The sequence below is a fragment of the Podarcis liolepis genome (assembly GCF_965112155.1).
Source record: "Podarcis liolepis genome assembly, chromosome: 8".
Lineage (NCBI taxonomy): Eukaryota > Metazoa > Chordata > Lepidosauria > Squamata > Lacertidae > Podarcis > Podarcis liolepis.
This window is the reverse complement of record NC_139560.1, coordinates 45,597,481-45,624,293: the sequence shown is the minus strand read 5'-3', so window position 1 is coordinate 45,624,293 and position 26,813 is coordinate 45,597,481. Positions and strand designations below refer to the sequence as shown.

Sequence of the window (26,813 nt, the reverse complement as noted above, 5' to 3'; positions counted from 1 at the left end):
GTAGCTGTTCAAAGCAGAGCTGCAAGCTTAAGTCCCTAAGATACAGCAGCTTCTGAAGCAAGTCTGGAAGACTACTACACACTCCAGCCAGTTTTGAATAGAAGTGTTTATATTTGGTGTCTGTTGTTCTCAAAGCTTGACTGCCAGCATTTAAAAAGAGGTGCCAGATCAGTTGTTGCTACAGTTAATATGGCTTCCATGTTATCCTCACATAATTGCAGTTATTGTTAGTAAAAATCCTTCTTGCATTAGTTAAATTGTGTTTGTTTTCTTGCCACTGACTAAATCTAACAAAAACCAGCCCTGAACTGCTTGCGTTGCAGAGAGCTAAAGGGTGTGCACAAGAGGATTGTACATTTCCCACCTGCACACCCGTTTGTTATTAGATGTGGACCTTCCATCCCACCCCTTTTCTAAGATCAGGCCAATACCATGTGTAAATGTGCAGTGCTGCCACCACTGCATTTAATTTAGGCTCCTTCAGAAAGACAACATATAAATTGAATAAATTAATCAAATAATAGTTTGGCCAGACTATTACAGTCGTACCTTGGAAGTCGAACAGAATCCGTTCCGGAAGTCAGTTCGACTTCCAAAGCGTGGCTTCCGGTTGGCTGCAGGAAGCTCCAGAAGCCCCGTCGGACGTTTGGCTTCCAAAAATAGTTCACAAACCGGAACAGTCACTACTGGGTTTGCAACATTCGGGAGCCAAAACATTCGGGAACTAAGCTGTCCGACTTTCAAGGTACGACTGTATTTATTTATCTGATTCCACCATGTTCTCCCTGCTCTATAAACCAATCTGGGACATAACTACCACACAATATATTAAATGTGTAGTGTGTAGCATCAATCTTCTTTATTTTTAATGCTGAGCATAAGGGACTCTGATTTTCACTGAGACCATGGGAGTGTCTTTTATAAGGGTCATTTCCATGTTGCAGGGGGTTCATGGGGATCACAGCTAAGGGGAAGAAATTGTTAAACCTCCCTATATACTGCTTCTTTTTAAAAAGATTGTGAGCATCCTATCTATGCATGTAGGACAACTTCACCATTCTTATTCATTAAGGTTTCACAACTGCATGCTCCTACCTGAGAGTAAACTCCACTGAACACACTGGGACTTGTGAGAAAACCTGCATAGGCTTGCACTGTAATTTGGTTATCTGTTCTCATTTTAATAATTCCCTGCAGCCCATTCTAATGCAAAGCTTTCCTTGACAGAAAACACATGCGCAGAATAGCTATAATTTTGTTGTACTATGCTACCACCTCCCTCTTCCATCAAGCACCATCCTTCTCCTCTGTCAAATTCATGTTACTTATAGTGGAAGCCAATGGAACTGTGACCATGTGAGTAATGTGCTTTGTACTGCAGATGAGTCGTTTTATTAGTCTGGTTAGCACAGTTTTCTTACTTTGTTAACTTTAATATGATTTCTGCTTAATGAAAATGCATATATCACATATACAATTGCTGTAAATTAATTTTCATATACCTTTAGGGATGCAGAAAGACTCGAAGAGTTTTACACCAAAAACCAGCAGCTTAGAGAGCAACAAAAATCATTGCATGAAACGATTACAGTTTTAGAAGATCGGTAAGTAGAAATTACCCCATTTTGATGATAAGGTTGGTAAGCCATAATTTTTCTTATTTTGAAAGCCCTGCCGATTAGATTATTGTTTGCTGCTTCTATATCAAACTGAGTAGTAAACAGCTTACTAAATGGAAGAGGTGATAATGGATGCTCTCCATGACTATTTTAAGTTTTGAAATCAAAGCCTTTTGATTTGTATTGGACAATTTTTTCAAGGACTTGGAAGTTGATTCAGTGCTATGAAGCATGTAACCTTGTATGACGTGTGTGTCAAGAAATAAGTTCAAATAGATGTATGCTAACTTGATCATCCAGAACAATTTTGTTGTTCTGCAGATAGGAAAGATTTAGAAGTTGAAGGAAAGTCTTTGATAGTAAAATCAGAATTGTGCTTCTGATTGCCATGTATCAAAAAAGGTGTTTCACATTAATATTAATAAGAATGGTTGATAGCCAAGATTTTAAAATTCTAGATCATCTATGCCACTTCAGGTTGTAATCCTAAGCACACTTACTAAGGAGTAATTTCCATTGGACATTTATGGCCTCTTGTGCAGTGGTTCCCAATTAAGTAAATACTTTGCCCCCCCCTGTTTTTCAAAAGCTAAGCCAGGAACCTCCTACTTTTGAAATTTTGATAGATCAGTGGTATGCCCTGAGTTATCTAGTACTTTAAAAAAAATACTATGCTTATCTAACATATCTTTATCTTCTAATTTCTATAGGTTAAGAGCAGGATTATGTGATCGTTGTGCAGTAACTGAAGAGCATATGAAGAAAAAACAGCAGGAATTTGAAAATATTCGGCAACAGAACCTCAAGCTGATTACAGAACTGAGTGAGTTTTATCTTCCTTGAGTCATTTCATAATAATGGGACCTCTTTGCATGTGCTCTGTTATCACACACTCTTGAGTCAGTAATAGTTAGTTTTTCTATATTTAAATACTACGTTGTACACAGAAAATGCTCATTATGTCTGATTGACCATTCATTCCCCAAACAGGCTTATACTTATAGGCTCCATTGTACCTAATATGTGGGATTGTACTGTTAGCCTCTTAAATTTTGGAATGTCTAATAAAACACTTCTTGCTTTCAAAATTGTTAATAGAATAAGTTAAAATATAGAGAAGTGCTTTTTCCCTATGCTCTTTGGATAAGATTTGCTCACACACAAAGGTATATCCTGCCAAGCTATGGTTTGTTTTTACATCCAAACCTATGAAAGTTTACAAGCCATGGTTAGGGAAGGTACCACCAAATCAAGGTATCAAATCACAGTTTGAAGATAATTTGCAAAACACAGCTTGTACCAATTGTCTGCCATGGCATCTGAATTCAGAAACCAGTGACAAACCATCATCTCAACAGAAGCAGAGCAGCACTACAGAGTTAAGAATTGCTCTGCCTCAAGAAGCTGCTGCACTATAGAAACCAGAGCAAATCATAGTTCTGAACAGATAGAAAACAATAGGAGACAAATAGTTCTAAATTTGTATTTACCGTATGTTTGACAGCTCAAAACAGCGTTGTGGGTAAGCACAAGCTGTGGTTTGCTATGGTGTATGAATTGAGCCAGAGTCCATTTATTGCTATAGATGCCTAAAGATTCCATCCCAAACCCAGATTATATTTGGTTTATGACTAGCTTGCAGGGTAGAGGGGAAGGAGCCGAACCTTTTCTGTGTTTGACTTGACTTGCTTTGGTCTCCTGGAGGTGTTTGCTCTGCTAGCACCATTATACAGTGTTTCTGCTATACAATTGTTATGTTGATTGTTTGAAGAGTGGAGGATGTTGATGTATTTTCCTCCCATTAATCAGGTACTGTTGGATTCATTGAAATTTTGTAATGTTACCACTTTCCCTTTAATGTTATTGTGCTGCTTTGCTTATAGACAAATGGAGAACTCTTCTACATCTTAGGTTCAGGGGCCTTCTAAAGGGAATCAAAGTTCCTGGATTACTTTACTTTCTTGTGAAGGGAGTAGAGCTCATAAATGCTCACTAATTTGGATAGCATCATGACTTTGGTCAAGGATAGGATAAAAGGCACATCTTTCCAAACATCACACGAGACAGTAGGACCAGTACTTTTTAAAAATGTCCTTTCCTTTACATCACCAGTCTCATTTCTTTCTATTGAGCAATATTATCATGTGATGAAAAAGTCAATTAGTAAGTAATTTGTTGCTGGATTTCACAGTTAATCAGTCTGATGTAATTAAGTTACAAATTGCATTTATAACATTCTGTTAAGTGACTTGGCTGGAACTCTTTATTTAGAATGAAAACAAAATGTATTGGAGTACAAGTACATGCAAGTGAGTTTTTTAGTCATCTAATGGATTTCCTAAGAAGACTGATGAAGAAATAAAACACAACTGGAAATTGCCATGTTATTTCATTTTTTTTGCATATTTCAGTGAATGAAAGAAACAATTTACAGGATGAAAATAAGAAGATTTCTGAACAGCTTCAGAAGATGCAGGACAAGATAGAGTAAGTATAATTCCTGTTTGTACCTATGCAAATAGATGTAGGGAAAGGTTTGTCCAGGAAGTGATGGATAATGACGATAACCAAACCACAATAAATCAGATAAACCCTGTCCCATCTCAGTGTAACACCCTCCCTTTCCTGAGAAGGAAGGAGTTGCTCATGGAGTGCTGAAAAGTTGGATACCAGAGTAGCTCCACATCCCAGCACTTTACAAAAAAATGTATCCTACTGTCTTCTAGTTGAGGGAGGTGAGGAGGCAGTGTATCTCATACCATGCTGTTAAGTTTTGGAGCAGATGGAAACAGTGAAAGAGAGACTTGGTGTTTCTGCTACTCCAGGACAATATAAGAGTCTCTTCTACCTCTGTTCTCCAGCGCCTCTAGGTGACTGGTGGGAGGGATCATAGCAAAAGGAGTGATCTCTGGCAACTACGAAATATGCTTGGCTGGTAAGCCAAACCAGAACTTGTGAAAGGTTTGGTAAATGAGCCTGTTGTCATTTCCAGCTATTCCTTTATAGTCCCACTGATTCCCTGATCTTTTGTTTATAATTTATGTTTTCACTGCCAATGTCTCAGCCACTTATTTTAGCTTCAACCTGCCAAGACATTCTTTGTTCTGTCCACCACTTGCCTTTTTATTAGCACCTTCTGCCAGGTTCCCTCCTTTTAATCCAGGCATAGGCAAACTCCAGCCCTCCAGATGTTTGGGACTACAATTCCCATCATCCCTGACCACTAGTCCTGTTAGCTAGGGATGATGGGAATTGTAGTACCAAACATCTGGAGGGCCGGAATTTGCCTATGCCGGTTCTAAGTGGCAGTGCCACTCTTTTTCTAGAATTTAAAAGGACTATTTCTGCCTTCTCTAAGGCTACATTCCCTGATTCAGTTAGGTAGCCATGTTGGTCTGATGAAAGCAAAAAAAAAATTGTCCAGCAGCACCTTAGAGACCAATTAAGTTTGTTCTGGGTATAAGCTTTCGTGTGCATGCACACTTCTTCAGATACCAATTCCCAGTGACCCTTAATACACTCTTGACAGATCAACACTTTATGTTTTTTGTAGTATTTAGGTTTCACATTAATTTTGTCCGTTTTTCTTAGGGAGCAAGAGCAATACATGGAAGAGTTCGTTCCAGATTCACCTGTTCAGTCACTTTCAATGGTTAATCAACTGCGCCGAAAACGGGAGACTAGACATGTCCAGTACACAGAACAAAAGGGTCCAGATTTGGAACAGACAGGAAGACCTCGGAGTATGCTTTTTCAAAATCTGTTTCCCTGCTAAAAATATTAAGAATAATTACAGTTTGAAGGAGGTCCTCTTTATACAATATAAAAATATACAGTTCCAAATCCTTCCTTCCTACTAGGAAATGGTTCTGAATTTTTGGTAGCAGTGCTTCTTTACTAACTTGTCTCAGACTACCACCTAATGGACAGTAAAAGTATTTCCATCCTCTCATACCCACAAACAGAGAGCCAGTTATTTTAGAGTTTCCATAACAAGGAATAGTCTTAACTCCCATCAGGTCAGGGGGAAACTGTGTGAGAGGAGCTGCTCCTGAGCTGGGCATTGTTGCTCGCTCTGTTTCTGGATCTGAATATGGGGGAGAATACCTCTAGGCAAGGGGCAGCTCTTGATCAAGCACAAGGCAGAGAACCACCATTTATATTAAGGAGGAATTGCTGTAGGATGCCATAAATAAACTTAATTTTATAAAGATGCTGTATCTGATTATGACCTTTATTTTTCTCTTTCTAGAGCTTGGGAAGATCCCGCTTTCATCCACCCAAAGGGATGTCTGTCCTGAAGAAGAAGTATTGGTGGCTGATACCTGCGACCCACAGCTCTCCCCAGTATCACGTAAATTTAGCAAGTTTTGCCATTATATATTTAAGTTAGTGATAGTGGAAAAGAGTACAGTCAGTTTTCCTTGGTAATCACTCTGTATAATTGAAGATTTTTCTTGTTTTACTGCTTAAGAGGTTTTTTTTAATTAAGCAGTTTATAAATATTTTAAATAAATGAAGCTTTTAGTGGAGATCTTTATCCAAATTCATATCTGTATTTGATCTGAATTTTGTTCTGTTTTGTTTTTGCATATGGAATTGTTTAATTGTTGATGTTTGATGCTTTGAGGTATTTTATGGGGAGCGTGAATAAATAAGAAAAACCCTCAGTGTGAAAAGTGCTCTCTACGGTCCTTTGGTCTGTTTATTCTTCGTTAGAGGAGACATATGACCCAGGACTAGCAGCCCTTTCAGGAATCGTGGAGATTGCCCATTTGCCCAGGCATTTTGCTGACTCTTATGAGGAAACCATTCCCCCTCCTAACCTATAGGGAAGAGTTGAATAGAAACCAGGAACCTCAAGAGACGGCTACTGCAAACTTGCATATTATTAAATACTATTATGTTCATCTAAATTGTTTCTTAACTTGAGCATTCAAGAAATAGGTTTAAAATTAAAAAATCAAGGATTCAGAAATGTCCTGTTGAATTAATTGCCTTGGAAGAAATCATACTTCTATTATTACACAATTCTTAATTTATGGACCTCTTTTTTTAAACCTAATCCTATCTGTACTAGTGGAATATGTTTTATCATGCATGTTTTGAGTTACTGATTTCTTCTCTCCATTTGTACAGATGAAAAAATAGCAGGAGAGCGCACGGCTACAAGATCACCATTTGCCTTGGCAGCAGTTGTTGCAGAAACACTTGGACTTGATGAGCCTGTGAGTACTGTTTTCATGATCTGCCACAAAAATCTAGTTGGGAAATAAACTCTCATAGGGAAAACCAATTTTTCTTTTGCTTATTTTGTCTCAAGATTTGGCAAAAAGTACCACCAACCAACTGCTAATGACAGCAGATGAGACAATCGACTGTGTATAAATCGCTGTGTAATCACTGTTATCCATTTATTGTGTCAAAAACTAAATGAAAATTACAGTTCATTTTGAAATTTTTCATTACTGGGAATTAATGTTGGTTTTCAGAAATGTATGCCGCACTTGTATACTTATTATGTCTTTGGAGGCTGAACATTTTTATTTTAATTTTTGCATGGTAAATTGGAAATAAATTGCATGAAGGTGGTATAGAACCATATCTTTTAGAATTGCAACTCATATTTCTTGGTTGGTGAAATATAACTCATTCATTGCAGTGATTTGATTTAATGTGATCCCTTTGCTATAGCTTCAGCACATAATTGGTTAAATAAAATCATATCAGATAAGCTGGATGCAATCACACTAATCCAGCTCAAGGAACTATACTCAAAGAAGCAGGCTTTTCTGAGCATATCCAGAATTTGGCAGATAACTACATGCACAACCAGGTGCTTCATTCTCAATTTCCTCTTCCATTCACCAAATCCAGGGTTTGCATACAGACCTGCCTCTACTTTTTCTTCAAGCTGATTGTTCTGTCCACATAGGCCTGGCTAATTCATGGCCACGGAATTAAATATGAATGTGCATTTTGAGCTTCTTAAAAAATGTGCCATACCAGAAGTTGCAAAATGTAAAGTGCTGTTATTATTTCATAGGAACATCGGAATAAAGCACAGGGAGATTTCAGAAAACAGTTGGTTCATGTGTTTCCTAAAAGTAATGGTGACAACTTGGAGTAAGTCTTAGAATTTTCTTTTTAAAAAAAAAAAAAAATGAAGATTTTACATATGAAGCTAAATGGACTTTCATAGAATAAATTTTGGTAGAAATGTTTATTATAGCAATGTATTATAACATATTTAATATAATAGTGAAGAAAACGTACCACATTTTAGTTTGAAAGAGTATAATCCGTTAGAAAATAGCATACTTAGATTTTCTGACAATATCTGAATTTTTAATATATGTCATGTAATAAGAAAAATTAATATGGTTTCCCTGCCAATATTTTGTACTCTGAATAGAAGTACTTGGTAATATGCCAGATCATCATCATCATCATCATCATCATCATCTGGCTGGGCTTCCCCAGCCACTCTGGGCGGCTTCCAAAAAAATACTAAAATACTGTAATACATCAAACATTAAAAGCTTCCCTAAACAGGGCTGCCTTCAGATGTCGTCTAAAAGTCTGGTGGTGGTTGTTCTCTTTGACATCTGGTGGGAGGGCGTTCCACAGGGAGGGCGCCACTACCGCGAAGGCCCTCTGCCTGGTTCCCTGTAACTTGGCTTCTCGCAGTGAGGGAACCACCAGAAGGCCCTCGGAGCTGGACCTCAGTATCCGGGCATAACGATGGGGGTGGAGACGCTCCTTCAGGTATGCTGGACCGAGGCCGTTTAGGGCTTTAAAGGTCAGCACCAACACTTTGAATTGTGCTCGGAAATGTACTGGGAGCCAATGTAGGTCTTTCAAGACCGGTGTTATATGGTCTCAGCGGCCACTCCCAGTTACCAGTCTAGCTGCCACGTTCTGGATTAGTTGTAGTTTCCGAGTCCCCTTCAAAGGTAGCCCCACGTAGAGTGCATTGCAGTAGTCCATGCGGGAGATAACCAGAGCATGCACCACTCTGGCGAGACAGTCCGCAGCCAGATAGGGTCTCAGCCTACATACCAGATGGAGCTGGTAAACAGCTGCCCTGGACACAGATTTGACCTGTGCCTCCATGGACAGCTGTGAGTCCAAAATGACTCCCAGGCTGTGCACCTGGTCCTTCAGGGGCACAGTTACCCCATTCAGGACCAGGGAATCCTCCACACCTGCCCACCTCCTGTCCCCCAAAAACAGTATTTCTGTCTTGTCAGGATTCAACCTCAACCCCAATCCTGGTCTTATGGTGTCTTTTTTTTAGGCACACACCCTATAATGTTTTTATTTGCAGTTTCTAAAATAATAAACCATTTTAAAATAATAAACCTCTTTAAAAGTTCAGAGGTCCTATTTGATGTATTACAAAAAGGCATAATAAATATGGACAGAAGGTTAAAACCTCATGGCAGCATCTGCTAAAGCATGGATGGGGAATCTGTGGACCTCCATTTGTTATTGGACTATATCTCACATCATCTGTTGCCATGCTACCTGGAGCTGATGGGCCTTCCAGCATCTGGAGGGCCAAAGGTTCTTTACGCTTGTGCTAAAGACTCAGAAACCCAAGGATCTTTGAGCAGGATATTGAACAAACCTACTTACCTTTCATCCTTACCTCTATTGACCCTACACTGCAACCTTTGTTCAAAATCAGGGTTTTCTTAGTGTGGAGTGTGTCCAGCTCTGCTTATGTTGATGTTTCTGACAATAAATCCAGTCTTTCAGAAGGGAGTGATAATTTAATTCCTCTCTTAAATAACAGTTGCAGTTTTATGCTGGATGTTACTTTTTTCAATGGACTGGTTTGTTTTTTGTACTAGTTCTCATTAGCGGGGGGAAAAAACTTTCAACTTTTAACTATTCAGATTTTCAGATCCACCTGAGGACGCTTCTCCACTTACAGACTGGGATTCTAAGGTACCTTCTCCTGTTTTTGGAGCCTCTGCAAATGTGAAGAAGAGCAGCTTGGGCCTCAGTACAAGTCTTTCCTCTTCTGTGTTAGCAACAGGACGTAAGTCAAATCTGAAAAACAACTCCATCAACAATTCTTCCTATTCTAGATCTGAGAAAGTGAAATCAGTATCTGAAGATGTTGCTTTTGTTGTACCGCTTAACCCTGGGACTGAAATAACCTCTGTTATCAGCCAGGCTCCAACCGGTAAGCAAATGGTTCTGAAACAGAATGCAGATGAGCCCATAACATGTGTGACCAACACACATTTAGATAAAGATGAGACAGGCAAGAGTGACTTCCTTCTTCCATCACAGAAACAATTAGGCAGCCGATGCCCTAAAAGGAAGAAACCTGATGAAAGGAGTGGGCATGTGATCAGCTCTGAAAAAGAAAATGCCTTCCCTTCCCATGCAGACAATCCTCCTATCAATAGAGATAATATAACTGATAAGCCTTTAGATTTATCTGATCGCTTTTCGGGTTTTCGCTGTCAAGGAAAAAGCCATGTAAGTGCTGAGACCTCCAAAACTAGGCTGAGGCAGGCAACTCTTTGTGATGTTTTTCAACCACCAGTGAAAGATTATTCATCTAAAACCATCGTTGGTTATCTAATGAGCCAAGATTCACCAGAGGATCCCTGTGTACAGGAAGCATCCCTGGAGAGAGAACCTCAAGTACAAATAAAAGAAGAGATTGCTGCCTTTTGTAATCCACCAAATGACGTCCTGGAATCAGACACCTCTGAAGATATGGAGGTAACTTTGGGAGCAACACTGTTACCTAGCATAAATAATCACCTGAACTTTTTCGGGGAACGGTAGCATTTCTTTTGCTTCTTTGCTGAAGAGAGAGTTATGCAACATTTGCCGGTGAAACTTTATTGCTACTTATTTGTACTTCTAGGATGGGGGATCTAGGGTGGGGGATCAGCTGGCTAATATGAATTATGAACAGCATAGACAGAATATTTGGCCAAAAGGTTTTTAACATTGTAATTGTGTCGGTAGGCTGCTGGTGTCCATAAACCAACAAATAAGAGGATACGGTTACAAACTGCAGTAGGTGAGCCAGCATCTGTGCTTCAACCAAATCCTTGCAGAGTGAAAAAAGCCGCAAATCTGCACAAGGAACAAGGTACCTTGTAACTCATCATATTATTGAAATATCAGAACATTGGTGTTCTTTGTCTTGCCCTTTTATTGGCGTTACCATCATCTAACAGGGATCCTACATACCCATTAGGGACAGATCTGTAGCGAGTGTCTGCTACATCCATAATCCTGTCAACTTGCTTCAGCCAGGGGAAAAGGAGTGGATTTCCACAAGGTTTTTGCCTCAGTCAGCCTTAAAACAAAAAGCCACCCTTCTATTGACAGTAATGAAAAGGAAAATAGTGGCGCCAATTCCAGGGCTATTACACTTTTTCATCGATCTTGAGGATACCTTTGAAAATTTGCCCTTTTATAGCAACTATTAGTGGAATAGTCACTATTTGTCTCTTTTTTTGATCTGCATATCCTTAGAATTCTAAGACTTTTAGAACATTCATTTCTTTTACAAATTAATTCTCTCTTTTGAAGATAATTCATCCTTGGAAAATGTGCAGTGGAGCATAGACCCAGGAGCAGACCTTTCCCAATACAAAATGGATGTTACTCTGATAGATGCAAAAGTAAGCAATCTTATAGTATGACTATTACTAAGCTCCCAGAACAAACCAAAATATTATTTATGGCTATTAACCTGTAATGCTTTACTCAAAATAAAGCAAGACTAGAATGGTTCCTATTTGAAGTAATGTTAGTTTCAGAAATGATAGGAAAATGTAAACTTAGTTCCTGGTCTTTCAAACGCTTAGAAAGCCAATTCGGATATGCAGTTTCTGAGTTTCTCTTGTATAATTCTACCAGCTTGGGAAGGCAAGTGGAAATTGTTTATCCATAGAAAGATAATTCATTAAGAAAAAGATACTCAGATTTTCTTGAGTCTTACTCAGGACAGTTTGCCTGCATCTCACAGAGGGAGTATTATATCTTTCATTGAAAGAGAGGCTCATTCAGTTTTGTTTTGGTTTTTTAAAAATACTAATGACTTTAGTTGGTTGCTTCCTCAAATGTAATAGTTCATTTGCTAACATGAAACTGAGTTAGTACATTTGCTTGTGTCATTTATGTGATAGATCCTCAAGTGTTTGGAAGTTTATAGACTAGTTTTGGAGAATGAATTGAAGAATATTTTCAGGCCTGGTGAATCATGGGAGATGCTGAGGTTTAGATCAGAGATCTCTCAGCTTACATGTTACACAGCTTGCAAGTGATAACGCTACTAAATGAATATGTGTGATCTAACCCTCCAAAGGATTCTTGCAGAATCTTAAAATGTGATCCACAGTCTGAGCACTTTTTTGTTCCTGGTATTTGCTCTGGTATAGAAGTTTAAAATATGTATTTGATTGCGGTATCCTAAAAAAAAGTTACATAATTATTTTGTGACTCTCTTGCCTAAAAGGAAGGGATCCAAACAAGAACTGAAGCAGAGACTGTAGACATGGACTATACATATGTCAGTGATAGTATTCTAGTAAGAATGAAAAATCAAGAACATAAAGAAGTAAACAGTTCAAGTAAGTTATTTTTGTTTGATTGTTTTAATAGCACAAGTGAAAAACTGAATATAACAGTTACAAGCTCCTTTGCCTATAGAGATGTATGGCACACACATGGCTGCCCCATGTACCAAGATGACTTCCCTGGTTAGCATTTAAGAAGGGATGGTGGAAAATGCATGAGCAGTCCATCAGTTCACTGGAAAGACAAAAAGAATAAGCCCCACTCCAACAATGCACAGCTTAGAGAATGAGGACAGTAGAATAGTTGGTTGGGTCCAAAGGTTCAAAAGGCTTATGTTTGACTTGAAAATAAGGCGTGTATTTTTTTCCTGCTTTATAGCCTTATAACTCTGCCATAAGGAACCATAGTCCTTATTATAGTCTTCTGGACCCAGCAATGTTGTAAGCTATGGCCTGGTGTATGTTTCTTGAGCTTTGTCTAACTTGGTAGCTGTGTGTCTTTTATGGAGGTGATTTATATGACCTGTACGGTCTGGTAGCTCCTCAAGTGTACTGCTGTAATGTTCTATACGCTCAGCTATCCTGGAAGATAGTTCAGAAACTACAACAGGCCTGGAATATGGTAGCTTGTCTACTTTTCAGAGCTAATAATCAGTACATATAACTTTGCTTCCTTTTTATTTTCACTTGTGAATAGTTCATTTCAGGGTAGAATTCAACATGCTAGACTTGCCCTATCAAAGCCTTTAAATACTTGGATCTGGGATAAATAAGGTCCACTTAATTATTCAGGTGCCACCACTATTGATGATAACTAAAAACTGGGGCTTCTGTAAAAGTTTTTAGTGAGTTGGGGTTAAGAGAATTCTAAAAATTGTGTGCTCTTACCTTTAAAGTTGAGATGCTTTAAGATATTTCTTATTTATTTAGTTGGCAAAAACAAGCAAACCCACACACAACAAAACACCTTTAGCCTGCTCTGTGCAGCCTTTTGGCATTCTTGAGATGGAATGTCCCAATCAGAACGTTGCAGTGAAGCCTGCCAGGCTGCTGAGGGCAGCAAAGTCACAGCCTAAACTGGCAGCAAGATTATTAAAAAAGAAAGAAAAAAAAGCCCTCAGCCAGTTCATATTTAAGACACACACACCCAATATCCTGCAGGTTCTTAAGAAACATATTTGTTACAGCTATTTATACCCCACCTTTTAGGATACAAATTTGAACAATGCCAAGAAAGAAGATTTAAAATTGTCATTATTCTCTTCCTATATTCTAGTATCTACCAGAAATTCCCAAGAAGCTATTTAAGTCATGGGTTGGTCCATCTTTCTAATACAGATAATCAAGATGGCATGCCTTAAGTTAATAAATAACAAAGCTAGTTTTAGAACCTGATTGGTTTTATTCATCTGCTACTAAATATTCAAATAGATCATGCTGCTTTTTAGCTCAAGGTGTCAAGAATAATGCTAGTAATAATTGTTGCTCACATTTGTCGAAGGGGAGAAAAGAAGAAATGACACCTTTGCAGAAATATTTGATCGGACATCATATGAAGAATATGAATCCTATCTAGAAGATGACAATGCCCTAGGATGTAACAATAGGGAGTCTTGTCAGGCGGAAGAGGAAGAAAAGAAGGAAATGTCAACAGTAAAGAAAAGCTTACAGAGTATGTATTTGTTTTAAGACTTGTAATTCACTGCCAACATTGGGTGAGGTTGAGTTACAGCTTTATTTTCAGTGCACATAGGATTTCAACCATGGATGGTCCTGCCAGCAGAACCTCAGTTAGGAGAGCTGTTTGTGAGTGGTCTTCCACTAATGGGATGTTCCTGCTGCTAGAAGTAGGTGACAGTTCTCCGCTTTCAATGGACATCTGCCCCAGATGTTTGAGGGACCCTCCCAAAGCAGCTTGAGGCAGCATAGGGGGTTGCAGAAGGAGGGGAAGCCTATAAAAAAAAACTGCACCACCCATGTACTCTAGCAGGAATGTCTACTAGATCCCAGTTCCCTCTAAGGAGAAGGAGCCCTACCATTCAAGGAGGGCTAATTCGAAACCAAGTCATTATCTTTTAAAAGATCTAGGTGTTCAAGGGAAATTATCATTGTTTTCAAGTACTGAGAAATCTATATTGTAGTTGGCTGGGACCAAGTTCGTTTCCTTAAATTGATGACGTGTTCTATATTTTCAGGGCATGGAGACAAACAAGATAAAACCAAACAGAAGGCTTTTGTGGAATCATATTATAAAAGTGATGAAAGGTATATACCATATGCTTGTGAAAATCATCTTTAAGGCAACCAGACTTCTTCTGTATAAAAAAAGATGATTCGCTTGTTTTTCTTCAAGTGATTACATGGCAGAACTGGGATGTCGTAGTTTGAAAAAGATCAAGTAAACATTGAGAAGAGTCATAAAGAATGTGAATTGAGTGTAAAAATGCACTGCTTTATTTTAGTTAATTGTAGATTAAACATATACCTGGTTCCAGTTTGTGGAGAATGAAGAAGATGAAAGACATAGGGATATATCTTCCATTACTGTCAGTTATAGTAACATGGGATCCTTACTGTTCCTTCCAAGCCTCTCTGTCCATTGTTCAGCACCCTTTAAAGATGAACAGAGATTAACAGTAACAGTATTTAGTAGATTGCACTGATATGTTGTGCCTTTGCCCATTATACCTAAAATAATACTGTGGTCAAATCCTTTTGAAGTGAACAGGATTTGAATGACAATTATGGTGACCATCTGTTCTTAACCCTCATTGGTTATATAAACATGAAAAAGCAGTAAACATAAAAAGTAGCAAAATATTCAGATGTACAATATTTAAGTTAGCTGCCACAACAGTTATAGATCCCATTTTAAGTATGTTTTATAATTAATCGTAAAGCAACAGCAAAACCGAAATTGCTAAAGCAACTTGATGAAACATTAAACCAACATAGTTGTCTTAAATAGTTTTAAGTTGTAAAATTGTTTATAACAATGTGCTTTAATGCTGTAATTCACCCTGGGACCTTAGGGTAAAAGGCAGGTAATAAATAAGTAAATGATAGTTTTCTTATGCAAAAAATAATATTTGCAACCTTGTTTAGATCTTGCAATTTCTGTTTACTTTCCAGAAGGAACACTGTATTAGATTTTCCTCACATTGAGGTGGTCCGTAAAAAAGAAGAAAGGAAAAAATTACCTGGACACACTTGTAAGGAATGTGAAATAGTAAGTTAATTATTTTTCCTTGATATCATGTACCTCATTCTGTTTATTCAATAGAATAATTTAGGTATCTCATGAATTTCATATACAGAGACATATATCTGTAGCATAGCCGATGAAATGGTGCAGTGTGCATTTAACCAAGGTATGCATGACCCTTATTTTTGAATATTTAGCTACCTGCTTGACTATAATATGTATTGGGAAGAAATGGAAATAACAGAGTGCAATAAAGACTCCTGATTTTGAACAGTGCAAAAATAGAGTATAGATTAAAACTGAAAATGCCTGTGAAATCTCCTGGACACTTCTATAGGTGCACAAGGTCTCCTGCAACTTGAGATTTACAGTTTTTAACTCATGCTTCCCAGGATCCCCTGACATCAGAAGTTGCTATTCGTATGGGGTGAGGGCTGCAGTTGGAAGAGAGGCCTAGACACTGCCTACATAGTTTTAGGATCTAAAAAAAAATAATCCATACTAAGATTGAAATTGACCGTTTATCATCACAAGGGAATAATACATATTAATAATTTATAAACTGCTTTTCTACTTTAAGCATTTCTCCCCAGTCTTAAGTCATTGCATCAAATAACTTGATACAAATTTCATCTAATTATGCTGTAAGCAGAGTGGATAAAAATCAATGATTTTTTTAAAAAATTAAAAAATTGGATTTTTAAAATCGGATTTTTAAAATAAAATGCTTTTGGAGGAAAAATCTTTCTAAAGATAGTTTTCTATTTAAGTTACATTATAGTCCAAAGGCTATTCATCAGGAAATAAGGATTTGTTTAAAGTTTTTCATGTGTGCTAAAACTCAGTCTAAGGTGTTTTTAAAAAAAAAATTTAAAAAAGTTTAATCACATCGGTTAACAAACATGGATACATATGCTATAATGTTATTGTTTTAGTTAAATAAATTGTTTACACTGTTATTAAGTAAATGATTATTTTTCTCCTTCCAATAAAGTACAGCAGAAAAGTTGTCCAGATATAAACAATAATTTCATAATTATCTGTCTATGTATTTCTGATGGTATAACCAAATCAGTAATTTTTGATGTAACTAAAAACTACTCTGAAAATTTATATTCCAAAAATGAAACCTTCCTCTGGTAGTAAATATTAAGAGGATGCCAGCAAGGTTGAACCTTTCTGTAAAAATGATTTAAATCAAGCCTTACTGACTAGTGATTTAAATCAATTTGATTTAAATCAAATCCACACTGGCTGTAAGAGCACATGTAATTCATTCATTAATGTATTCTACAATTTGTTGGGGAGCATAGATGAGTCTTATACTATGTAAGAGATTCCATTTACTGTTTTTAACTTGTATTTCCATCTTTCTTATCTATTCTTCCCATTTTTTTTTAAAAAACACACTCAACTGTATGTTTCTGAAATTAAATATTTAAAAATAAGGAGCTTAATACAAACTTAATAAAAACTTTGCGAGACCTTTCTGTATTGTACATAGCTTAATCTATAGCCTACTGTGAAGCTTAATTTTGTTCCAAAATATGTGAAATCCAGAAGCCTAGAATAATAAGAAAGGGACATAAAAGTAGCTCTGTGTCTTGTGCCAAGAGCTGTGTGTGAACAATTTTAATTTCCTGTCTCTGCACAGTGCAAGACTTCTCTTTAAGAACTTGTCTCTTGTTAGATTTTGGTGAGTTACTCATAGCAGTGACTATGAGATTGGAAACACATGGGGAATATTTTTTATAATGAAGAAATGTTCAGAATAAAGGCACAATTTTAAAACACTTACAGAAAGAGGCTTTTAATATAAGCAGTCCAAGCAAACTATTTTCACAAAGGCAGGTGGAATTTCAGCAGTAGCATTGCACCAAAATAATGGGATGTGAGGCAGAATCATAGAATTTGTAGAATTAGAAGGGACCACGAGGGTCATTTAGTCCAACCCCCTGCGATGCAGGAATCTTTTGCCCAACATGGGGCTCAAACCTATGACCCTGAGATTAAGAGTCTCATGCTCTACCAACTGAGCTATCATATGGGTTGACTACATTCATTATTTTGTACAGCCAATATGATAGTGTTTCGTGTTGTTTGGTTAAAAAAAAAATCCTGCCCAAAAGGCACCTTTTTTGGTACACTAAGCTTCATAAATGAAATAAAATCCTAAGAAAAGAATGCAGGGCACTGTGGAACTCTGCCTAAACCCTTTCTTGAGATTATTTTTTTTTAAAAAATAGATGTTACGTTCCTCTGCTTTCCTCTTTTCTTTGTCGATGGAAGTAGGGAAAACTTAGGGAATGACCTTAAGGCCCACCATTACCACAGCAGAAAATCTTAGGTCAGCTGAATGTGTGAACTGACTCCATGGATAAGCACTGCATGGGAGGTGATGTGAATGTGTTGTATGTGATGTTTGTTTTGCCCATGCATTTCATCCCTTCAGTCACCAGAACTTGAATGTGTAAACCAGCCTTTAAAATCCCACACATTTTCTAAGCACCGCTCTTCAGAAACTGATATTTTCTACTGACTGCCTACATGATATGCCCCTTTTGGCATTACATATTAGACCGCTTTTATGATTCCTCAGTGTTTGGAATTTGCAAGCTGTTAGATTTCTAGTTCAACTGAAGCAAGAATTTAGCTTTAAGAAAGAGATTTCTGAATACATATAGACAATGTGGTACTGCACAATATCTGTATCATACAGTTCTGACAGGGACCATGGCTTGAAGCACAGCATATTATCTTAGTGAACGCAAAGGGGAGTAAATGTACTCCCTCTTGAAGTATTATGGAGCCTTCTTAGAGAGCCTTTATGTGTGAGTTTGTAGCTGTTATTCAGGTCAGTGGGAATATACTGTACATTGTTTTCGGAACCTTAGAACTGTCAAACTGCAAAGAAGCTAAAGGTCGCCTAGACTCAATACCCTGAAGCAGGAAACGGTGTACTAAACTTTTAAAGAGGAAAAGGATTGTAAAACACACCTGTTCTAAAATTCTAAAATAAATAAAAATCTGGCAACAGACATCCCATTCTAAAGGAACATTAATATATTATCCTGTTAGAATCAGTATAGACATGAGGTGAAATGGAGAGCAGGAAGGACAAGAGTAACACTGTACCACTGTCAGGCCGGAATTGGTGAAATATGCTGCTGAATTCTGCACCAGCTGAAATTTCCAAACACTCACCCAGCATCACCCTCTGGAAACTACCATCCAAGCAGGATCGGAACCACCACAAAGCAGTACCACCTATCCCTAACTCGGGCAGCCACTCCAGAAGGATACCATGGTTGGTGGTATCAAAAGCTGCTGAGAGGTCAAGGATAATTAATAGGGACACATATCCCTGTCTCTCTTCTGACAGAAGTCATCAACCAAAGCAGTTTCTGTGCCAAACCCTGGCCTAAACCTTGATTGAAATGGAGCTAGAAAACCACTTTCTTTCAAGAGTGTGGGGGGGGGATAAGTAAGAGAACCTTTTTTGGGTATTCTGATTCAGGAGTTATTTCTTAATACTGAGTTTCTGCAATATCTCTTTAGTACTATGCAGATTTTCCAGAAGAGGAGAGGGAAAAGAAGTTAGCTGCCTGTTCAAGGCATCGGTCTCGCTATGTTCCTCCTGATACACCAGAGAATTTCTGGGAAGTCGGATTCCCATCCACCCAGATGTGTGTTGAAAGAGGCAAGTATGTGAAATAGTGGCTTTAAAAGGTGGTACAGTCAGCTAACAGACACAGATCTGTCTTCTTCATATTCAGACTTGATCGTTGAGATCTTCTGATGGGGCTGTTTTGGTGGTCGCCTAGACCCCTGAGGTTCAGCTGGCCTTTATCAGGGACCGAGTCTTTAGTGGGACAGGCACTGCCCTGTGGAACTCCTTGCCACAAATTTGCCAGGCATGATCCTTGCTAATACAGGTTTGGCAGGCATGATCATTTTTAGACATATTTTTAAAACTATATAATTGTGACAGGACTTTAAAACCTGAGATTCTTTGCCAACCAGCTCTAACTGCTGCGTTTGATGTTTTATTGTAATACTGTATTTTTAGTCTGTATACTGCCTTGAGATAGTTTATATGAAAGTGCAGTTCACAAATATTAAAATTAATGTTTCATCAGCCAATTGGGTTGTATTGAACATTACAGGAATCTGCAGTACCAGCCTACAGAACTACCACTGGGGGGAAACTGGGCCAGATTCAACTAAGTACTTTCACTAGTAGGAGCCCATACAAGGGCCCCTGTTAGCACAGAGGGGCTTTCCCCCCTCTCCTGCCTATATATGTCAAAATTGGCTTTGAGAGGGTTGGGAGAAAAACCAGAACAGCACGTGGGACGGAGGAGAGAGGTCATTCCATTGGACAAGCAGAAATGCTTGCATTGGTGGAACATGTTTTAGTGTGACGTTAAATTCCTCCCACTATTTTTACATTTATTAAAGTATTTCAAATACTTAACAAAGTGTTCCCTTTACTTAGCTACCCACCTGCCTGATAACAGAACTTAGGATTGTTGATGTTTCAGAATGAGAAATAATGGCTGCATTGCACTTCATGGTAAACCAGTTACTAGTTTGCTATGAACACATAAACAACGCCTGCTTGGCTCCTTCCTGGCACTAAACAATGATGCCTGGCTTAGTGTTAAATCTGAACTGGAGATCATGGTTTGATTTGTTTCAGTCAAACCACAGTGTGAAGGAAGGGTTTGTTCTTTACTTCCTGCTTTCTGTTTGGTTTGCATAAGCCAAATGGTTCAAATGTAATGCTAAGTCAGGGATTTTGTAGTTTTTTTGTTCACACTATGGGGGCAATGAAACAGGAGCCATCTGTGCATCTGTTGTAAACAGTTAATCATGGTTTACCATGATGTGCAAATGTGACCAACTTGAAATAGTTTGGTGGGGAAAAGAAAAAGAAACCCAGCACATAAATATTCAAGAAAAAATATGTTTTGTATAGTTTACCACTGTATATGTAATCAGAAGTAGTATTCATTGGTGGAATCCTCCTTAAATCAGTTTCTAGTTGCTGCAGTACACACATTCTTTATCTGAATGCAATTTAGGCATTAAATGATCTCCCAGTAGATTAGTGCTATACTGCTTTCATATGCAGGAAGCCATGAAAAAAACTATATCAATCCCATTTCCTTTTAAAGAGTATCTAGAGATCATCAGCTTCCTCATAAAATACCTCTTGTTTAGTTTAGAGTTTTCATGCCAGAAGCCTTTCAAGCACAAAGTTACTCTTAGTTACCGGTATTTAGAATGCCATTATTTAAGTGGGTGTACTTGAGAAAGGCGCCTAACTTTTTTCACTCTGCACTGCCAGTGGCACTTCACAACAAGGAACAACTTATTGAACTAACATTTTTATGCGAGGAGATGGAACAGCAGGGAGCCAATTTGTCCTGTCTCTGGAGCTCAGGTCACCTGTTTTACTAGCAGGAAGACTAGACAAGACTCAGACATTACTCGTTTGGGACAGGTAGAGTCTTTCCTGTTCTGTACAAGGGATGCCATGTCCAACATAGGGACCTAGCAAAGCCCAGACCTCCCACAAACTTTCTGCAGAGAACTGCCAGTACCAGTTGGCTCACTTGGATTTTGCTAATAGGGGAAACTGAATCCATGTTCAATATACCCCATGTTCAAACCCTAGCCAAGCAAGATTTCATCATCAGGTGCATAACCAGCATTGTGCCCAGTGTGTCAAACTATTGCTCAAAAGAAACATTTCTTATAAATAAAGGTAGGACAGCTTGTATGACATAGGTATGTACCAGATAATTGTCTTGGCTGGGGTGCTATGGAAGCTTAAACTAGGACAGCTAAAATAAATGGGAGCATGGTCATTTATTTCAGTGGATTGTACTGGTAGTCTTTGGGGTTTTTTGCAATATCATTCATGTCTCATGAGAGTTCATCAGTGTTTTAAATGTATTAGTTGTGCACCCTGTTAAATATTAATACATACATTCATTAATCTTTATAATAATAGCAAGTGATAATATTTTCAATTTATTTAGCACTTTTCCTAAGTGCTGGAAGTACATTACAAACATACTTTCAGAAACATTTACTTGGTAGACTCAATATTATTATCTCCCTATTGCAGACATAGGCCTGAGTCGAAGTGATAGTAACCTATGTCGCCCAATCAGTCCATTACTGTGGTGAAAAATGAACCAGGGACACCTCCACTCTAAGCTTATTTTTGTAACCACTATAGTATGCTAGCAAATTGTTTCCCTGTTTCAACATAGAAAGTTACCCTTACATCTGGAACTAAAAGCTGTGCCACAATAGCGGTTAAGAAGCTTAAAACGCCAAATAACACTGTTTGGTATGCTGACCACAATAGTTTGGTTGCAGTAGTTCCACAGGCATACGCTTCCTAATCACTCCTGGCTGAAATCCAATATACTTCTTTGTAATCCTGGATCAGAAGCTTATTTCAAGTACAAACTTTTAAAAGAAATGTATTCTAACCAGATAAATTGTTAAGAGCGCAAATAATTTCACAAATTTGTGAGTCGAGGCCCCGCTCCCTGCTTAGTGATGAAATAAGACACATGGACACAAGCATTTTAGGTTAATGGGCTAAAAAAGGCCACAACTTTATTGGTTACAGAATGTAAGTGGTATTGGCTTAGGCACTGGATCTGAACAGACTATACTTGACTCCTGCCCGCTCTGCTGGGAGTCACACAAGGGTTAACAACCTGTAGGGGGAGCTTGTTGATGCAAATCAACTGGAAGCTTTCCCCTAGAGTCACCTGAGGGTCATGCCATGGCCCTGGCCCACCACCTGGGCATCAGACAGGAACCACGACTGCCAAATTCCTTTAACGGAATACCCTTCAAGGGGAGGGGTAGGTGATGGCCACAACCTCCCCTCCAGTACACAACGCATTTTCCAATGCCTAACCACCAAACCTTACAAAGTTCTGACGATTTGCTACGAGGTAGGCGAAAAACCAAGTGGCTGGTGCCAATCTGCCAAGTAGAAAAAATTCCTACCAGGCCCCTTGGACAACCAAGGTGACCAACTGAAGTCCATAGCAAGGTCAGGTGCAGAAGAAAAACCTAGAGGGAGGGCAGGCAGGTGATCTGAGGAAGCCAGAACAACAAGGCAGTGCTTGTGTGCCCATGGCCATTTTTAAACAGCTAAACCACGCCCCCCAGCCAGCCGGATTGACTGGCTAGGGTGCGTGACACGATCACAGGACTCCAGTGACGCAGGGGCCCGGCCATGCCCCCCCCCCTGCAAGCGCAGGAAGCGATTTCCGCTCACAACACCTCCCCTCGGGGAAGAGGAGAGGTTTTTTCATAGACAATGGACAGATTCTTTCCATTTTATGTGTATGAATCCTGAAATGAGAAACTTCAGTAACATTGAACTTATTTTCAAAATAGTCCTTAAACTTTTAAGAAAAACTTTTCAACAGAATTGTAGAATTGTAGAGTTGGAAGGGACCACAAGGGTCATCTAGTCCAGCCCCCTGCAGTGCGGGAATCTTTCACCCAAAATGTGGCTTGAACCCACAACCCTGAGATTAAGAGTCTTAGGCTGTACTACCCAAGCTAACATTTCTCCACTATTTTTTAGGAAATGGTAATGATTACAGTGGTACCATGGGTTACATACGCTTCAGGTTACATACACTTCAGGTTACAGACTCCGCTAACCCAGAAATAGTACCTCAGGTTAAGAACTTTGCTTCAGGATGAAAACAGAAATCGCACAACGGCAGCGTGGCGGCAGCAGGAGGCCCCATTAGCTAAAGTGGTGCTTCAGGTTAAGAACAGTTTCAGGTTAAGAACAGACCTCCAGAACAAATTAAGTTCTTAGCCTGAGGTATATTGCTTCTAACATTAGACTTTTCGTATGGACACTTTTTTACAATTTTTAATATAAATTTTTTTAAAGCCACTTAACACTGAAATAAGCAGGAATTTCTCCCAGCTCTGTTTGATAGTGCTTTCTCTTGCCCAAATCATGTGTTGAAATTTGTTGTGTCTTTTTTTTTTAGGTTACATAAAAGAGGACCTTGCTCCCTGCCAGCGTCCTAAAAGAAGACAGCCTTATAATGTGATGTTTTCTCCAAAAGGCAAGGAACAAAAAACATAACTTGAGGAATAACCTTTTACAAATTGAGAAATCCTTTTGTTTGTTTCCATAAATATTTAAAGTCAGTGAAAAAATAAATCCATCAGAAAATCATGGTACCTAAACACAACTATTTAATGTATATATATATTGGGTTTTGTATATATGTTTGTGTCTTGTCCTGATTTTGCACCTTGTAGTTTGGAGGACCTGTTTTCTGTTCCTTTGGAGTCTGCAGTTCATCTCCCTACTGGCTACATTTACATGGTGTAAGTTGGTGTCACTTTCGGGGGCCAAGCACATTGCAGCTGCTAACTTCAGGTGTAGGAGATTCCTGTGAACTTTAGTTGGAACTTTAGAGGGTGCTTCCATGTTGCACTGGATAACTTAAATAATTTGTAACCACTTTCCTTTTGTAATAATTTTTGGAAAAAAATCTAATAAAAATGGATTTTCTTAACTATGACTCTTCCTACCTGCTCCTTCCCAAATCTTTTATTTTGGATTTAAATACTTATTTGTCCAACAGATGTGTTAACACTCATAATTTAGCAGTTGTATTATTAATCCCCTAACAAAGCCCCCCTAACAAATACAGCAAAAATTCGAGACAAAAATCTGGCTTGCATGCCACTGCCTATGGTTTACCACTGGGATGAGGCACCTGTGGCTCTGCAGATGTCCCTGAACTACAGCTTCCAACATCCCTGACCATTGGCCACTCTGCCTGGAGCTGATGTAAGTTGATGTCCAACAGCATCTGAGGACAAGAGGTTTCCTATGCCTGATTTAACTGGACCTGCAGACCAATAGGAGACACCTGGCAAACCAATTTTGGGCCACAGGTTCCCCACCCTTGTGTGGCATGGGCGTAAAAGGGAGGAGCAAAGGAAGTGGAGAGCCTTCCCATTTGTGCAGTGAGAACAAGCCATAGTTTGGCTTACCAGGATGTGCAGACCACACCAAGCCACTTGAGAAAAAGCACCACTTACATAGGAAAAAACTCAACTACTGGGAACTTTAAAAGGAATACAATAATTTTTCATGCTGTTCAAAACTATTAAATGCAGTGTTCCCCATATCAACACCTGAATAAAATGAAAAATCAGGCTGCTAACATAATTATTAAATCATTACCACTATGACTAAAAAAGTATTCTAACTACTATTCATACTATCTATCCAATTATTTTGTGCTAAAGGTGGAAGATTCATTTAAAATACACCACCACCTATATTTTCGTGTTCCAACCTTTGGCTCCTTTGTTAATTTTTTAAGTGTAGCATGTGCTACACTTATGCTATCCTCTGCAGGTTGTTCTTCCTACAACGTATCTCTAGATGCTTCTTAAAGCTGCAGTCTTCTGCCTCAATGAACAAAGTGGCCATTGCCTTCAAGTAAACATGCATGAGGTCTCCTGCTCAGGTAGCATATAAGTTAGAGTAGAAGGACTATGAAGAGTTGAGTCTGAAAACATTTTCAATGGGTATTTGCAGTAACAGAAATGAATCACAGGACTGCATGTGAGATCAGTAAATTGGTGCACCAAATTAATCATAATCTCATCAAGATTGCTCCCCCCTCAGTGTTTTATTAATGCCCATGATCTGCAGTGGTAACATAGGGGAGGGGAAAGATCCTGGAACTGCATGATCACAATTCTGGAACTTATTTGTTTTTTGGGAGGGGGTTGCTAATCATTTTAGCATTTTCTCAGGTCGCTATAGACAATCTGGTTGTAAAAGTGCCACTATTGGTTTTCGACCACAGATGTGCTCCTTCGAAACCCCCTGCTTACACCAGAACTCAGAAGAAATGGGGTGCAGTGCAGAACAAACTCATGAAATAATAAAGAAATGAGGCTGGGGAAATTAGGAGGGGGGAGAGCAAACTAACGAAGCCATTTCTGCATGTATAGTGTAATGTATCAGATAATGCTGATACCATGTGCTCCATGATAGTGAGAAAAGTTCTAGAATCCTCCTCCTATAGGAGGAGAGCAAAGAGTCAGTAATAAAAACTACTCTAAGAATGACTTGACCCTCTGTCCTAAACCAAACCACTAAATTATTTACATTAGTTTACAAGTAACCTGAACTAGATAACTGACACCATGGATTACCTAGGAGGTGTAATTACTCTGGAAGTTCTCTTTCCACTCTAGAAAGAAAGGAACAAATTGAACTTGGGAAGCTTTGTCTGATTCTGAAGGGCGTGAGTTCATTTGAATGTTCACCCCAGGATATTCTGGGGAAAATACTTTTACAGCAGACAGAAATTAAAAGGTGAACTCACTTCCTTCAGAATCAGACAAAGCATCCACATCATACCTTTAAAGTGTTTAAAGCATTATCATACCACTTTTAACTGTTACGGCTTTCCCCCCGAAATATTTACAGCACCCTTAACAAACTAAAGTTCCCAGTATTCTTTGGGGAAAGTCGTAGAAGTTAAAATAGTATAAGAGTGCCTTAAATATATGTGTGGGTATGAAAGATAGCTCTGCACAAGGTTGAAATTGTCACATTAAAGCTCCCCTCTTTTTTGTCTGACACTGCATGAAACTCACAAAGAAGCACTTCTTTTCTTGGTGTGATATTAAGTTAAGTAGATGCCTAGTAGTACAGCACTTCCTTGTGAGGGCTGAGAACTGGCTACAGTATATGGGGGGGGCGTCCCATTGAGAGAACTGTGGTATTCATTTAGAAATGGTAGCCTGAGATTGTTTTGTAAATATAGCCTTCTTTATTGAAAGATTTGTTTGAAATACTGTTCATGAGCTAGACAGCTAGTAATCCCTTGTTCTTTTTGCCTATGTTGCTGACATCTGTTTGGTCTAGATGCATCCTTGCTGCAGTATTCCTTTTCCAAGGCAAGTTTTCTAAAGGGGTGTGTGACCTTGGTGGTGGGGGGACTGACAGGGACAACAATGAGGTACCGAAGAAAAGGGCTGGGTGTGACACACAGGCTGTCCTGTGTTCTGTGCTAACTTGCTCCCCTCAGATGTGTTGTCCAACTGCCAGAGTCAAAGGAATATTCACTTGTGCTAGCAGACTGAATTCAGAATGTGAAGAGCCTGGCAAACTTCACTGAGTTGTCAAAAGGTGGGCTGAACAGTAAGACTGCTGAAAATAACACTGTCAGGAGACAAGAGTCCTTGGGTTAAGCAGCCAGACAGCAGGTCAGGCCAGGCTTCCAACAGAATGAAACTACTACTGCAGCTAGAGCACAATGAACATGCTTTTTTATTTTATTTCTTTTTTAAAAAAACAGCCTGAAGGAAATAAATTTT

At 38.7% G+C, this 26,813-nt stretch overlaps 1 protein-coding gene across 4 annotated transcripts in view; it reads left to right on the top strand.

Annotated features, from left to right (window-relative positions):
* The window catches only part of RBBP8 (RB binding protein 8, endonuclease), a 31,117-nt gene extending 7,131 nt beyond the window's left edge, over nucleotides 1-23,986 (top strand). The window contains exons 3-20 of one of the 4 annotated variants that reach the window (XM_083517699.1): nucleotides 1,228-1,356; nucleotides 1,509-1,604; nucleotides 2,330-2,442; nucleotides 4,031-4,106; nucleotides 5,211-5,362; nucleotides 5,872-5,973; nucleotides 6,759-6,847; nucleotides 7,666-7,745; nucleotides 9,524-9,669; nucleotides 10,186-10,367; nucleotides 10,620-10,746; nucleotides 11,193-11,284; nucleotides 12,121-12,235; nucleotides 13,683-13,853; nucleotides 14,377-14,446; nucleotides 15,314-15,410; nucleotides 18,945-19,086; nucleotides 23,444-23,986. In XM_083517699.1, the coding sequence (XP_083373825.1) occupies nucleotides 1,228-1,356; nucleotides 1,509-1,604; nucleotides 2,330-2,442; nucleotides 4,031-4,106; nucleotides 5,211-5,362; nucleotides 5,872-5,973; nucleotides 6,759-6,847; nucleotides 7,666-7,745; nucleotides 9,524-9,669; nucleotides 10,186-10,367; nucleotides 10,620-10,746; nucleotides 11,193-11,284; nucleotides 12,121-12,235; nucleotides 13,683-13,853; nucleotides 14,377-14,446; nucleotides 15,314-15,410; nucleotides 18,945-19,086; nucleotides 23,444-23,541 (2,077 nt within the window). In that variant the 3' untranslated portion in view covers nucleotides 23,542-23,986. Of the gene's footprint in view, nucleotides 1-1,227; nucleotides 1,357-1,508; nucleotides 1,605-2,329; nucleotides 2,443-4,030; nucleotides 4,107-5,210; nucleotides 5,363-5,871; nucleotides 5,974-6,758; nucleotides 6,848-7,665; nucleotides 7,746-9,523; nucleotides 10,368-10,619; nucleotides 10,747-11,192; nucleotides 11,285-12,120; nucleotides 12,236-13,682; nucleotides 13,854-14,376; nucleotides 14,447-15,313; nucleotides 15,411-18,944; nucleotides 19,087-23,443 lie in introns of all 4 variants that reach the window. The other 3 variants (XM_083517700.1, XM_083517697.1, XM_083517698.1) reach the window with 3 other exon arrangements.
* Nucleotides 23,987-26,813: the final 2,827 nt, after the last annotated feature.